General features: G+C 41.1%; 2 protein-coding genes and 1 non-coding gene across 5 annotated transcripts in view; 1 reads left to right on the plus strand and 2 right to left on the minus strand.

Moving 5' to 3' along the window:
* The window catches only part of NPHP1 (nephrocystin 1), a 52,771-nt gene extending 44,871 nt beyond the window's left edge, over positions 1–7,900 (minus strand). For all 3 annotated transcript variants that reach the window (XM_027623276.2, XM_027623277.2, XM_027623273.2), the window contains exons 1-3: positions 7,794–7,900; positions 4,926–4,999; positions 727–787 (exon numbers count right to left, since the gene is read on the minus strand). In XM_027623276.2, coding sequence (XP_027479077.1) covers positions 727–787; positions 4,926–4,999; positions 7,794–7,862 — 204 coding nt within the window. In that variant the 5' untranslated portion in view covers positions 7,863–7,900. The remainder of the gene's footprint in view (positions 1–726; positions 788–4,925; positions 5,000–7,793) is intronic.
* Positions 7,901–10,041: 2,141 nt separating this feature from the next.
* LOC113938778 lies at positions 10,042–10,147 on the plus strand. The gene has a single exon (XR_003524985.1). It is a non-coding gene; the product is annotated as a U6 spliceosomal RNA (small nuclear RNA).
* Positions 10,148–12,703: 2,556 nt separating this feature from the next.
* On the minus strand, positions 12,704–14,851 carry MTLN (mitoregulin). The gene is made up of 2 exons (XM_027623836.2): positions 14,507–14,851; positions 12,704–13,904 (listed from the first exon to the last, which is right to left on the minus strand). Exon 1 carries the CDS (start codon positions 14,812–14,814, stop codon positions 14,644–14,646), a length of 171 nt encoding a protein of 56 aa, XP_027479637.2. The 5' UTR covers positions 14,815–14,851; the 3' UTR covers positions 12,704–13,904; positions 14,507–14,643.
* Between the last annotated feature and the right edge of the window lie 1,092 nt (positions 14,852–15,943).

Genomic DNA, 15,943 nt, shown 5'->3' on the forward strand with positions numbered 1-15,943 from the left:
GGTGCCAATCTCAGGTGCTGCCACTTTTTGGCAGTGAGACACTGAGAAAGCTGCTTCACCTTTGGGAGACTCAGCTTCCTCACCTGTGAAACAGGATAATTAGATTTCAAATTTAGGGTCAGCCTGCCTCCTAAATTCAAGAGTTTTGTGTCATTGAAATTCGGAAGAGATGCTCAGAATGTGGGTAGGAAGACTTTTAGATACCTTCCACTTTAAATGCTCTGTGAGTCTCTGGCCCTGGACACTTAGCTGAAGCTCAGGCTCATACTAACAGGGAAAATCCTGAAGGAACTTCTGAGAGTAAATTCTAGTTCCTCCTATTTCTGCAGAGTCACTGACATTAGAGCTGCCATGTGATACAAGAAGCTTCTTCACCACTTACTCAGGGCCCGATTATGTACTCTCCCCACAGTGTAATGAAAATCAAAACAACTCTTAACTGTAAAACAGAAAACTTACACAATGTAAAATTAAAAAATAACTTCCTGGATCTTCCGGGTCCTCAATGCTGGGTAAGTTCACCGAAGCTGAGCTTTTCTCAGCATTTAGAGGCCTGGCTTTTCTGCTCCAAAGCACACACTCAGTAAGCCAGTCGGGCAAGTCCGCACTGATCACAGTTAGACTGTGATCAAACCCAGAAACTTACCCACTCTAATGAATTCCTACTTAATGAAAATATCTGTATAAAAACAGGTTTTCTGTAATATCATTAACCATAATACTTACTTTGTTTAATTTTTGAAGAGCATTTTTATTTTCATCTATTGCCTGTTTTAATTGGATACATCTAAATTTTCAAAAGAAAGAAAAAAATATTAATTTTTCTGTTGTCAGGCTGGAAAGTTGTTTTTAAAAAATCATACATAAGTCTTTAAGCTGGCGAGGCAATTAGCTATTGTATGAATGATGTTAAAAAGTTCACCTGTAACTGCTTTTCCACCCACCAGCTTGGGTGATCCTCACAGGCTTTAAGGTACACAGGTATGTGTGTACCAGAAAGCTTCAGAAAGCTTAAGTGACTCTGAGTTTCAGTTTCCTATCTCTAAAATAAGGAAAGCACTGGACTTCAAAATGCTTCTCCAGCCCTAAAATTCCATAAGCCCACGACCTAGCCCAGAAGACGCCCTTAAGGACGATAATGACAAAGTATACCGTGCATCACGCATAATGCTAGGCACTTCGCGAGTGCCACCTCATTTGAGCCTCACACCAACTCTCACTCTGGCAGAAGGAAGGTGAGGTTCTAAGAAGGGGTCACAGTTGGTCAGTGGTGGAGAAACACGTGAAGAAAGAGTTTAGGATTCTACAGCTGGCCTCTTCCCACCGCAGCATATTCCCCTTTTGAGCTTGGCCTATCTAGATGGATACAGTGTTTTAATTATTCCAACAACAGTTCATATAATGTAGCTTAAGTCTTAGACCCCTGTAAGAAGTATAAAAATGACTGAAAATGGGCTACATCTAATAATGACAGTTATCAAAATTCACATGTTTTCTAAAAAAAAGAACCTGTGATGGGGCGCCTGGGTGGCTCAGTCGTTAAGCGTCTGCCTTCGGCTCAGGTCATGATCCCAGGGTCCTGGGATCGAGCCCCGCATCGGGCTCCCTGCTCGGCGGGAAGCCTGCTTCTCCCTCCCCCACTCCCCCTGCTTGTGTTCCTGCTCTCGCTGTGTCTCTCTCTGTCAAATAAATAAATAAAATCTTTAAAAAAAAAAAAAGAACCTGTGAGAGTCAGTATTTTTATGCTGTTTGTGTAATTCTTTTTTTGTAATACTGTAATATTGACCTGCAAGAGTCAATATTTTTTATGCTGTTTGAGTAATTTTTTTTCTTACAGAAACTAATGAGATGAAGTAAGTAGCAAAAAGGGGGACAAAAATCCTTTGTGAAAGAGGCAGAAAAGAAGGGAAAATAGCAAACTGTGGCTGACCCTGCTAGTTACTTATCCAAAAGCCCTTCCACCACCTGCTTCTATGCTGACAGGGTTAGCCCCCCATTGACGCTGACACTGACAGTGCTCAGAATCCACTGTGGGTAGGGTCGGTGTGTGGCCCAGTGCTGGCCGACAAAACATGAAAGAAATATGTTGGGTACTGCCTCCCATTTTATCCTCCCTGGTGCAGCATGTAAAGAATTCTTCACCCTTTCTGCTTTTAGATACGGACACCTGAGGACTCTGTAAAGCTGAGAGGAGCCATCACAACTAGATGAGGATGACAGAGCACAGTGACAGCAAGGGCTGGTCTTGAGGACTTCACGAGCCACTTATCCACCCTGGGAGAACCTACTTCCAGACTTTTTGTGGAATGAGACTGACTGTAGAGCCACTAGTTTTAACAGGTGCCCTGAAGAATCCTAACTGAAACTAGACTCAAAAATTTCACTTAAGAGCCAGAGTAGAAAACCATGAAACAAATTATTTATTATAATGATCCCCTTCATATCTATAAAATTATTAAACTCTTCATACTATTCAGATATTTTAAGATTTCTGCATCAGGATAAAAACGCAAGCACACGTTCATCTTCACCACCTCCTAAAACCCCATCAAAAATGATTAATAAAACATTTTAAGAGATATTAAACCCTGAATGTAAGACAATGAAAGAGGGACCACCTGTCAACAAGATATTTCAACAAATTTCTGCTGCATGGAAAAAAGATGGAAGCCTGTTCTTCTATAAAGAGAGGAAGAAGCCCCTAAGAGGAACAAGATCTGCCAGGCAGAGAACACCACGATTTGGGTCAGCAGGTAGGAAGGACTGGGGAGGGAGCGGTAATTAATGTGTGTCTAAGGGAATATATTATGAAGTTCTACAGATGAAGTCAACCACAATGGCTGGGATTTGTTTTATATATTATGTTATGTTATGTTATGTTATGTTATGTTATGTTATGTTATATTATATTAATTAAATGATATCCATAACATCTAACCTATAAAGGCAATCAATCTTAAAGCAATCTATGGGCTTTATATTATTTAGGAAGAGAGTAAAGATACTGATTAAGTTCAGATTTATTTAAGGCCCTTTGATAAGAAGTCTGGCTTTTTAAAAAGTCTGTTCACAGAAAATCTGAGCCAGCTAACTTCCCCTTTCTCTTACCTCACCCCCTCTGCTCTCCCTCCTTACCAGAGGATTCATCTCTAAAAAATAAAGTTAATGAATGACCTAGGGAGAATTACAGTTGCCAAATAAGTTTTCTATACACCAGGGTTAAAGCACATCCTATTCTGGCATTGGGCATTCCTCAGCCTAACAGCTAGTTCCCTGACCCTTGAAAATCCCGGCCCACGTACGAAGAACTTCACTCTCATTCAGGGCATAATACTGTAGGAAAGAGACCTATATATACAACAGTAGAAGAATCCTGGACTGCTATCTGGAATAATCAAACTAGTCCCTCATTCTTAAATAAAAATGGATAACCCAAGGACCACCAGATATAATAAAGAAAACCAGCAACATGGAAGATAAAATTTACACCTAACCAAAATTAAATAAATATATAACTGGAGTCCAGAGGAACCAAAGAAAGAATTCTCTTTCCCAGGTGTAAATAAAAAGACAAAGAAATAAAAACTTTTAATGGGGAGATAAAAGACCAAGAATAGTCCAGGAGGTTCAATACCTGACTCAAAGGTGTTTCAGGAAGAAAGGGACAAACAGAAGTAAAAAAAAAAAAAAAAAAGATCTAGGAAAAGGAAATCTCCCAGAACTTATGAGAGACAAGAGTTTTCAAGTTGAAAAGACTGACTGTTTAGCAGGATAAAAATGACACCTAAATACATCGTGATAAAATTTCAAAACACCAAGGCTGAAGAGAAAAGCCCCAAACAAGTCAATTACAAAGAAATGATCATCACTGAATGCAAAGAAACCTGACAGTATCTTCAAAGGCTTAAGTAGAAATTATTTTTACTGTATAATCGGCCAATTATTATTCAGATGTAGGGGCTGAGAGTTTTCTGACCAGGTCCCAGGATCTGAGGCTACAGTAGGCCAACTCTGCCTCAGCCACTATGTTGACACCGAGCAGTTTTTACAGTTGCTGTCACAAGTCCGTAATCTTCAGGTTTAGCTTAGTTTTTCCTAGATCCTTAGTTATACCATGATGTAATCCTTCCATTTGATTCAAATGGACCAAAGCCTCCCAACTCCAGTGAGACTGCAGTGAAATTTTCTTTTGCTTGACTGAATTCATTTCTCAGCAGTCTTCAAACATTTTTTTTTAAAGATTTTATTTATTTATTTCAGAGACAGAATGAGAGATAGAAAGCATGAGAGGGAAGAGGGTCAGAGGGAGAAGCAGACTCCCTGCTGAGCAGGAAGCCTGATGTGGGACTCGATCCCGGGACTCCAGGATCATGACCTGAGCTGAAGGCAGTTGCTTAACCAACTGAGCCACCCAGGCGCCCAGTCTTCAAACATTTTTATTGCCTGCCCACTGTAATGTCTTATAGCAAAATCATGGTAGACATATTAACAAACCACTGTGGGAACGTTTTTCTCAAGGATATTAATAAGTATCTCATGGTGTTATTGTGAAAATTAATCAAGAGGTTTTAGAGTGTGGACCACACTGCTTGGGACATAATAGAGTACAGAATAAATGTACAGAGTACAGAATAAATGTAAGTTGCTGCTTTATAACATTTGTAATTCTCTATTTAATCTTACCATTCCATCACTACTTAGACCTGGGAGATAAAGATAAAGCAAGAAGTATTTTTAAATACATTTTGGAAAATTTCATTCACTGTTACCTCAGTATTATTTCCCATTATTATTTTGTCTTTTTAGAAATTGTGCCATAAAAAAAGGAAAGAAATAACACCTCAAACAATTTCTATGCTATAAATACTGCCCACTGAAATGGAAGTATGGTTTCTGGAAAGTTTATATAATTTAGTAGGTTTTACCTTTGGTAAATATCTCTCCTTTTATTGGCATCTAGAGCTCCTTTCAATCGACTCTCAGAAAGCAAGCTATCAACCTACAATAAATAGAGACTGTTAGAATATATTGTTAAATACCATATAACCTTAGGAAATAAAATTTTAATTCTCTTTTCCCAATATTTCACAATGAACACTTTTAAACATACAATGAAGTTTAAAGAATTTCACAGTGAACCCCCATATACCCACTACCTAGATTCTACCATTAACATTTTACTATACCTTTTTGATCTATCTATTCATCAATCCATCTTATTTTTTATGTATTTCAAAATAAACTGCAATCCTCATAAATGATGTACCACGAGTATCGCTGAGAGTTCAATGTTCAGTAAAAAATTTACATACAATAAAACGCACATATCTTAAATATACATTTGCTGAGTTTTGGCAAATGCACACACCCATGTAACTCTAACCCCTATCAACATACAGAAAATTACCATTACCCCAGAAAGTTCCCAGAAAGGATGTACTCTTTTGTGTCATCCTTTCACACAGCATGTTTTTGAGACACTGCCATACAGAATCATTAGTTTATTCCTTTTTACTGCTCGGTAGTATCGTATGAATACATGACAAGTTTGTTTACTCTCATTCTTCTATCTTACACCTTGACTTAGCATTTTCTAAACACTACACGTAACCTTCCCAATGTCCCCCCAAAAGAAATACGTACCCCATGTGGGTACGTATTTCTTTTGGGTTCTTTCCTAAGGATGATGTGGAGAAGATAAAGTGGATGAAAGAAGAGGGAAGAAGAGAAATTGATGAGAAATTGAAATTCACTAGTTTCTTCTCTACACTTGCTATTTTGGCATCTGAGCGTTAGTTACAAATTCACAGCTGGTGACAGAGTCAGTCTTAATAGGCATGACCCAGGTGGGCTCTTGATTACTTGTCCACGGACACCAAGTTGGAAATTTGTTTGTGTTTTGCTTCAGGTGTCCGTTGTGGAGACAGGGAAAACCTAGCTCCCACTATCAGGGAGCCCTTCCCAGACACTCAGGCTATCAGAAGACTCCAGGGACAAGTCTTCTGCAGGCTGACTAATCTTCGTAATTGCTCTGTTTCATCTTTGTCTTAGTAATAATTTTCTTTGTAGTTTACTTCTGAAACTTTCCTGGTTCTCCCAATGTCCCACTAAATTTAAAATCAGATACAGAACCATATTAAGCATCTAGCCAAAGCTCACTTAAGTCAAAGCCTCATCAAGTTTTATTTCTACCAGAAGAGTATTCTGTTTTTATTGCACCACTGTAAAATCTAAAAGTCACTTAAGAAATATTTATCTATCAAATCTTTGTACTTTTTATTTTTAAAATTTTTATTTATTTTTTTTAAAGATTTTATTTATTTGAGATAGTGAGAGCACGAGCCGGGAGACAGAGGGAGAGGGAGAAGGAGAAGCAGGCTCCCCACTGAGCAGGGAGCAGGATGCGGGGCTCGATGCCAGGACCACTGAGCCATTCAGGAGCCCCAAATCTTTGTACTTTTTAAATGAGAGTCCAAAACAGGACCAAATATGAGCACTCAGTAAATCTCTTGTCTATCAAAGATTAGACAATAATTTTATTTAATAGATCAAATAAAAAAAGTAAAATTAGCAAAGCGAAATAAGAATTTTGGAAAAAAAATTAACAAGCCATTAATTACTACTTATTTTTTCAAGTCATATATATTTGGTGTTCAAGATTATGAAAATATCAAAAAGTATGAAGAGAAACATAATAAACATCAGCATTCTAGCGCACACAGTTACTATCCTGGGTTGTTTCCTTCAATCTTTTTTCTACGTATATTAGATATAAAATAATTTTATTGAAATACTGTATGTTCAATTTTATATCTTATATTTTCTAACTTGACATTTTATCACAAATATTTTCCCTAACACACTAAAATATTTTAACAAATTTTAATAATACTATTGTATCCCATCTTAAGTTATTTATCCATTCCCCTATTACTGATCATTTAAGTGATATCCAGTCTTTTCTATTATAAGTAATATTGTGATGAACACTTTTATACATTAATCTCTGTCCCAATAAATTTTTTATTATTATGTATGGCAAATCCCTGGAAATGTAATTACCCAGCGTAGGAGCGTAAATATTTACTACATCTTGTCAAACTGCTTTCCAGAAATGCTGTACCTTATACTCTGGAGCAGCGTATATAAGTTCATGTTTCATCACACCCTCCCCAGTACTGGCCATTGAGATTTTTTAAATGTTTGTGATGTTTTATTTCCTTTGCAGTTGCTTATTTTTTAAGTTGACTTTTCTCATGTTTATGAGCTCCCTGCACTTCTTTAGTTCATGTCCTTTGCTAATCTGTCGTATCCTAATATTTTTCTTACCTATTAGGACTATTCTTTGACACATATTTGGTTTGAGTTCATGTGAAGCAAAAACAGCCTTCACTGAAAGATGGCTCGAAGGTAAGGGGGCAATAGAGTGGAGGAAAGCAATGGGCGCGGAGATGGTTGGAAAAGGTTATTGTTAAGATTAAATCTGGAGATGAGGTGGGTTAAGGGTGTTGTCAGGTTGGAGACTGAGATGTTAAGAGAAGGGGGAGGGCGCTTCGTCGATGGGTCACGATTTTCGGGAGGTTCAGCTTCCCGGGGGTTGTGTTTAGGAGCAGGAGGGGTTAGAATCGGGGTTAGTGCCGGGATGCTGGGGTGGGGGAAGGAGCGCTATAACTCGGGAAGGAAGTGGGTCGGGGTAGGCTGCCAGGATTAGGGGGCACCCCAGATCTCGCCCGCCGCCACAGCCCAAGCAACCTCGTGGTGCCCAGGCCCCCGGCTGGACAGCCAGACGATACCTGTAGCTTCAATTCCTGACTGCGGCGCTGCAGGGCCTGCAGAGGATTGCGCTGCCGCCTAGCCAGCATCTCCCTCGCCTCGGCGCTGAGCGCGCACCGGTCGCCAGGGAAACCACGGCGGCGGCGTGGGAAGGTGACGTAATCACTGCGCGTCCGCCTCGCGGGCGAATGGAAGAAAAGCGTGGAGGTCGTTGTATGCTGTGGTGACCTCCGCGCCACTCCGCTGGTCCTGGGCTCTCAGATTAGGCCCGCTGCCCAGGTAGTCCTATTTTACTGGCCAGGGTTGGGGTGGAGGTGGGAGAGAATGCCCAACGGCGCTGGAAACTACATGTCCCACGGTACCTCAGTATTACCACGCCGTGACTGTCGGGGTTCTCGGTGTTAACGGCATTTGTTTTCTGATGCCAGTTTTGCTAAAGTAATCTTAAGGTACAATTTAAGCATCTTAAACTCTTAAATTAACTGCAAGGATAGCTTTCCTATGTGGCCTGCATGGGATACATGATTTTGTCGCATATTCTCACATCAAAGGACAATTTTTAATTCTTTGCCGTTTGGGGTATTGCTGGTTCCATTTCATTTTAGTTTTGCATGTTGTCACGTTGTCCATCCTGAGTTCTGTGAGGACGGTGATTTTGTCTGCTCAAGTGTCTGAGCAAATAATTACGATCTCCATTTTGTATCTTAGGGAAATTGTAGTAACATTTTCTCAGGTGGTACTGAATCCTCTAAGTCCAATTTCCAAACTTTGCACGACACCCAATAAGAATGATGATGATACGAGCTCAATTTTCAAATGTTGAACTACATAATATAAATGAATGCGCTTCAGTACAACAAACAGGTTGATTCCACAGGCCCAACTACTATGTTACTTGTGTACTTTTTTCTTCAAATATACATAGAGAAGAATGACAAACAGGTGTCCACCTCATTGAATTTTCACACTGAACACACCCTCATGTCACATCACCCAGATTGGGATACAGAACATTACCAGCACCCTAAGTAGTCTTCCTCTTCTAATCCCTACCCACCCTCCTATGCCAAAAGTAAACACCGTCCAACTTCTAACAACAAAAACTTGATTTGCCTCTTAAAACTGTACAACAGAATCATGCAGTGTGTCCCGGCATCTTTTTGGGCTTTTTTCAGTCAACATGTTTGTGAGATGCATCTATATCATGGTATGTAGTTGTAGTTTGTTCAGTTCTCATTGCTCTCTGGTATTTCATTGTGTGATACACTCCTAATATACGTATTTGAGCTCTGTGTCATTGGACTCCCTGCTCAGTGGGCAGTCTGCTTCTCCTTCTGCCCCTTACCCCACTCGTGCTCTCTCTCAAATAAATAAATAAAATCTTTATTTTTTTTAAAAGATTTTATTTATTTGACAGAGTGAGAGACAACGAGAGAGGAAACAAGCAGGGGGAGTGGGAGAGGGAGAAGCAGGCTCTCCGCTGAGCAGGGAGCCCAATGAAGGCGGTGGGGGGGGGGGGCTCCATCCCAGGACCCTGGGATCATGACCTGAGCCGAAGGCAGACGCCCAATGACTGAGCCACCCAGGTGCCCCTCAATAAAATCTTTTAAAAAATTGACTCAAATAGCCATAGTATTTTCCTTTTTTTTTTTTTAAGATTTTATTTATTTATTTGACAGACAGAGAGCACAAGTAGGCAGAGTGGCAGGCAGCGGGAGAGGGAGAAGCAGGCTCTCTGCTGAGCAGGGAGCCGGACATGGGGCTCGATCCCAGGACCCCAGGATCATGACCTGAGCCGGAGGCAGCCGCTTAACTGATTGAGCCACACAGGCGCCCCCATAGTATTTTCATTAAAAAGGTTTGTAACAGGGACACCTGGGTGGCTTAGTTGGCTCAGGTCATGATCTCTGGGTCCTGAGATATGCCCCACAGTTGGGCTCCATGCCCAGCAGGGAGTTGTCTTCTCCCACTCCCTTCGCCTCTCCCCCTGCTCGTACACTCACTCTAATAGATAAATACAATTTTTATTTTTTATTTTTCTTAGAGAATTTTTTTTTAATTTATTTGACAGAGAGAGACACAGCCAGAGAGGGAACACAAGCAGGAGGAGTGGGAGAGGGAGAAGCAGGCTTCCCGCTGGGCAGGGAGCCCAATGTGGGGCTCGATCCTAGGACCCTGAGATCATGACCTGAGCCAAAGGTAGATGCTTAATGACTGAGCCACCCAGGTGCCCCGATAAATACAATTTTTAAAAAGGGGTTTGTAACAGGGCTCACTTGGGCAGCACATACACTAAAATTGGACTGATACAGAGAAAATTAGCATGGCCCCTGTGCAAGGGTGACATGCAATTCGTGAAGCATTCTATATTTAAAAAAAAAAGTCTGTAACAACAAATGAAAAAGGATTGCTGTAAGATATTTTTAAATGGATTAATCAGTACTTCTAAGTGATATTCTAGGAGGTAAGCAAAATCCATCATTTCTATTTATTTGAAATATATATCTGTAAGTAAATTGGAAAAAATATTCTGTATCTGATTTATAAGGACTTCAATATTTTAAATGGAAAAGTTACAGGGTCATGAATATAGTATAATTCTGTGTTGGTAAAAATAAACAAAACCCCTACATGTGTGTATGAGCAATGGGGAAGGATGCAAAAAAGCTTCCTACTCTTGTTCACCTCAAGTGGAAAGATGACTTTAATTTTACACATTATGAACCATTTATTCCTTTGAGGAGCTTGTTAGAAATGCATATTCTCAGGCCCTACCACAGACCTACAGCATCAGAACCTATATTTTAATAATACCCCAGTGTTTCATATACATATTTAAGGCTGAGACATACTATTTAAGTATTCAGTGTGCTATAAGGGATGAGATTACTCCACTAACAGCCTTTTTCATTAATTTATATTTCTTTTGATTTGTAATGCTCAGCAGTCACCTTAACAGTAGTCATTGCTTCCTTTTTGTTATCCCTTGATGCCATTGTGAAAATCAAAGTGATGTGGGAAACAAAGGCAAAAGAAAAATTCAATTTCCTTACTACTTACAGCCCACTGTCAAGTCTTTGAAACAGGCAAATTGACCTAGGAACTCAGCTGCCTCAACGTTAATACTTTGTTAAGGGCAAAAGACAATCATAGCCCAACCCCCAGGATCCTGTAAGTCTACTTTAACATATAAAAATCCTTTGGAAACTTCCTTTATCGCTACCCTGCAAGATACGTGTTGGCAATCATCCCCTAAGCATATGACCCACTGATACACATCTGAAGGGTCTCATTACTGAGTTTTTACTAAACAGTAATAAATGACCTTTTCCTAACAATAGCTAGCTCCCTCAAGGTCCTGGAAACCGTTTCCAAAATTCCTTAGAGACTTACGCTCTAACATCTTCCCAGCTTGAAAGTACATAATCGCAACTCCTCATGACCCCAGTGCCGCTCTTTCTGCCCACAGGTCCTGTCCCCGTTTTTAATAAAACCACCTTTTTGCACCGAAGACGTCTCAATAATTCTTTCTTGGCCATCAGCTCTGAACCCTAACACCTTTCCTACATCAAAAGTAACCTAGAACAAAGTTTTGCAGTGAGGTAGCTGAAACCAAGCAAAACATGGTGACTATTTCTCCTGAGAACAAGCTATTTTGTAAAACTCATTATGATTTTCTTCCATCAGTGTGTTAAAATGAATTATCAACTTTGTATTGCTACCTTACAGGAGACACTGGAAAAGAATTTAATGGTTTTTGAGAGACTCATTATGTAGAACTGGTGGAACCAAGTAGTTAGGAACCTACTAAGAAGAAATTACACAAAGAGAACAGAGAAAGTTGGCTATTTCAGGATCTTAAAACAGTTCACCTCAAAAGTGTCAGATATTTATGAGCACCTTGGTGGAAAACAGTGGCTGGACCTGTGGTACAAGATGTTTAAGGCACTGGGCTCAAAGAGCTCATGAGCTAGGGTGATTGACTAGAATCATGAAGCCGTACCACCCACCAAAGATTGTCATAGAAGGGTCACCCGCAGAACTTCCCGCCAACTACACATTGCATTTGAGTTCTTCAGTAAGATTATCCGATGAAAGCACCAGGCAGTTGAAGTGTGAAGCTGGAAATAAAAGGATAAAGTGGGGTAGGAATCTTAGAGGGGTTCTGCCTGGATATGGTAGGTAAGCCTGGGCACTGGTTGGGTAATCCAAAGGGAAGGACAGAGGACCAAGGATTGAAGTTGAAAGAACTTAGAAAAGGAAGCAGTAGTAAAAGTTTGGAAATGTGGGAAAGTTTTAAATTATCAGGAAAGTGTGCGAAGAATTTCAAGGGAGATACTGGCATTATCCAGTACTCTGGAGGTGAAAACTAAGGATTCAGAAATGGCCATTAGATGACAAAGGCTCCGGGGGAGGGGGGTGCAGAGGGCAGAGTGCAACAGGTTAATGGGCAAAATATTTAGGAAGAAAGTGATAGTGGACCACTTTTTCTAATTAGCAAATGATGGGGTCAACTAAAGATTTTTTTGAAGTCAAAATCTGCATGTTTGTCAATAGAGGGAAAGCAGGGAGAGACTGCAGATGCTAGACAAAAATGGTGTAGTAGAGAACAAGGAAGGTCCTTGGCATGGGGAGGGGAGGGGAGGTGGGATGCAGAATTCATCTTCTCTTCTGAGAAAGAAAAGCTAATGAGATAAAGCCTCAGCACCAGCGGTTTTCAGCCTCTGCTGGGCATCACGATCACCAGCGGAACTTTAAAAATCCTAATGCCCAGGCACACCGCAAACTACATAAATCCAAATCTGTGGGGAGTAGCACACAGGGATCAGTATTTTTTTTTTTTTAAAGATTTTATTTATTTGACAGAGAGAGTGAGAGAGCACAAGCAGGGGTAACAGTAGAGGGAGAGGGAGAAGCAGGCTCCCCACCAAGCAGGGAGCCCAATGTGGGGCTCAATCCCAGGACCCTGAGATCATGACCTGAGCCAAAGGCAGACACTTAACCATCTGAGCCACCCAGGCGCCCCAGGATCAGTATTTTTAAAGCTCTCTAGATGACTATATTGTGCAGTCCTGTTCAAAACCTTTGCCCTCAATAGAGCTACTGAGAGGAAGAATAATGAGGGAATTCCCACTTAATGGCTTTTAGCTTCTCATATGGTTGAGAAGCACACTACAGCCCAAGAACCAACATTTTAGTCCTTGCATTCACAGAATGAAAACAAGTATTGAAAGTAATAAAGCATAATGGCCCCAGTAAAATGGGGAAAAAAAGGCTTTGTGTGGAAACAACTTTTCAAAGATTTATCTATTTATTTGACAGAGAGAGAGAGAGAGAGAGCACGCGCACCCACGCACAAGCAGGAGGAGCAGCAAGGAGAGGGAGAAGCAGGCTCCCTGCGGAGCCCGATGCAGGGCTTAATCCCAGGACCCTGAACCACAACCCAAGCCAAGGCACTTAACTGACTGAGCCACCCAGGTACCCCAACTATTCTAACTTTTATGTTAATATGGAGCTGCTGTTAAATGTGCTGAGACACAAAATTAATCCTTATGAGCAAGGACAGTGTTATAGAAAACACCTCTTGCAAATCAAAAATAACCAAGGACTTAGTCACTTACTCTTGATTTTTAGATAACAGTTGGAATTTATCACTACGCTTTAGTCAAGAGAGTTAGGGTTAGGGTTTTCCTTTAATATATATTCTATAATGACATATAAATGAAATTTTTGCCAGTAATAATTGGAGTATGTTATCACTCTGTACTTGGGGCATATACATCACCCTTAACTCAGTTATTTTTACACAGCCCCTTGCTTTCTTGAACAGATCCAGTAACAGTTGGCCAAAGGATTCATATGATCACTAGGCCAACTCTGCTTCGCAGTAGTACCAAGCAACTGGCATAGATTCCTTAAGAAAGAAGGTAACTGCTCAAAAACACTAATAGATCAGTTTTGAGAATCCAGATCTTTTGATGAAGTAAACTGCTTGGCAGGCAAGATACTCCTTTCCTTTTGATAGAAGATTCAAAGATGTTTAAAATTTTTTTATTTTAAAAATAAAATTGACTCATAAAGTGCAAGGAGAAATTAGATCTGTCCAGGGCTCTATCTCCATCTTCGACAAACTGTTGGAAACAGAAAAGAGAAAAACAATCAGAAATATATAATCGTTAACTTCCAAATTATTCTGTGGAGTTAAACTATGAACTATAAGATTTGATGTTACAGATAATTCAATTTGCACAGCTCTGATGATAAAGCTACCACTAGATGCAAGGCTCCTAACTTCCAGGCCACTGCTCTTTCCACTTTACCAGGCTGCCAACAACCAAAGAATTCAGATTGGAGATTACAGAACATGAATGCAAAGATGTACTATGGCCTACCACGGATATTATCGAAAAGAATAAGGCGGTAGGAGGTGGCAGGAATATCTCCACGGTCCCTTTTCTTTCTTCCTTTCCTTCTTTCCAGTATTTTCCTTTTTGAAGTTTAATGTCAAGGTGCAACAATGTTGCCCGTGGTAAGGCATTCCCACTAAAGGCACGCAATGAACTGAACTAGGACACCATACTGCAAGTTACTGGAGAAAACAAAACCTCCTCAGAATCCTGGTGTCTTTGGGAGAAAGTCACCTCCTATGAAACATCCACAGGCGCTCCTGCCCCAAAATATTCACCCGCCCCCAACGTCTCCCCTTAGTCTCCGCCCCGTAAGTACTGCTCACCGACTCCAAAAAGAGCAAGGCGCTGCAGGCGGAGAGTGTGAAGCTAGCGTGGCTCACGCCGGCGCCGGGCCGCAGACCCCGCGTGGGCGAGGCGAGGTGGGCGCGCGGGGGCCGGCGGGGGCCGACAGCGCGGGGTCTCAGGCCAGGTCCAGCTTCTTCTGAGTCGTCGCCAGCTTGTCCTGCAGCCTCCGCTTCCTCCAGTCCAGGTAGCGCCTCCGCATCCGGTTCGCCTGCCAGCCCACCAGCACTCCGGACGCGAAGGCCACCAGCACAGACAGCTGCAGCGTCCGCTCGGACACGTCCGCCATGGTAGCCGGCGGCGTGCAGGCTGACCTACGGCGCGGCGGTGGGGTCAAACGGCGCCCAGCGTTCCCGGGCGGAGCGCGCGGCGGCGCGTGCGCAGCGCGTCCTGCGGCGCGTCCACTCTAAAAACACTCAGCTTCGCCTGGCTCGTCTGCTCAAGTCTGGCCGGCTTGTGGGTGGCCCCGGCTTTCTCTCCTCTGAGCCGCCACAGTGATTATTGTTTGGCGTTAGATATTGTCTTGCCTTATTAGCTAACTTTGATGGTGTGCCTTTCCAACCTCATTGTAAGCTCAACACCTCTTTGTATTTTCTCTCAGCGAGCCGCATATGTAACTCAATTTACTGGTAACCCATTAAAAAAACATGAAAATTATTTTAATAATATATTTTGTAGCCCAATATATACAGGATGTGATCATTTCAACACGTAATCAATATAAAATGATTATTGAGATATTTCTTTTTTATACTAAGTTTGAAATCTGGTGATTTTATAATTAACAGCATATCTCAATGTGAACACTAAGTTTTCAGTGGAAATACTTGATCAGTATCTAGATTTCATAAAAGTTCATTGAAAAATCAGATTCATAGAGCCAGGTTGTTCCAAAGACACATAAAAATTTCTCCAATAACAGTTGAATATCAGTTTTTAAATTTAATTTAAATTCATTAAAATTTTAAAAGAAGTTCAGAGTTCACTTCTTCCATCACACCAGTCACATATGGGGCTAGTACCTACAATATTGGACAGCGAAGTCTAGAGGGCCATGCTATGCCAGAACAAACACTGGGTCAGAATTGTTGGGATGGTAAAAAAATTCTACTGATAAAAGTCATTCTGGTGGACAGACCCTAAGGTGGCCCCCGATGATTTCCACTTCCCAGTGTTCACGTCTTTGTGTAATTTCTTCTCCTTGAGTGTGGGCTTGATCTGTGACTTGCTTCAAACTAATAGAATAAAGCAAAGGTGCTGGGATGTCACTCTTGGGATTCCTTTATGCTATATAACATTTCTTTTCAACAGGCTGATGACTTTCCTTGTGGGCTTGATGAAGTGAGTGAACATATTGAAGACTGCAGGTGGCCTCTAGAAACAGCAAGATGCCTCCAGCCAACAGGAAAAAACTGGAG

This window comes from Zalophus californianus, chromosome 8 (assembly GCF_009762305.2).
Source record: "Zalophus californianus isolate mZalCal1 chromosome 8, mZalCal1.pri.v2, whole genome shotgun sequence".
Classification (NCBI taxonomy): domain Eukaryota; kingdom Metazoa; phylum Chordata; class Mammalia; order Carnivora; family Otariidae; genus Zalophus; species Zalophus californianus.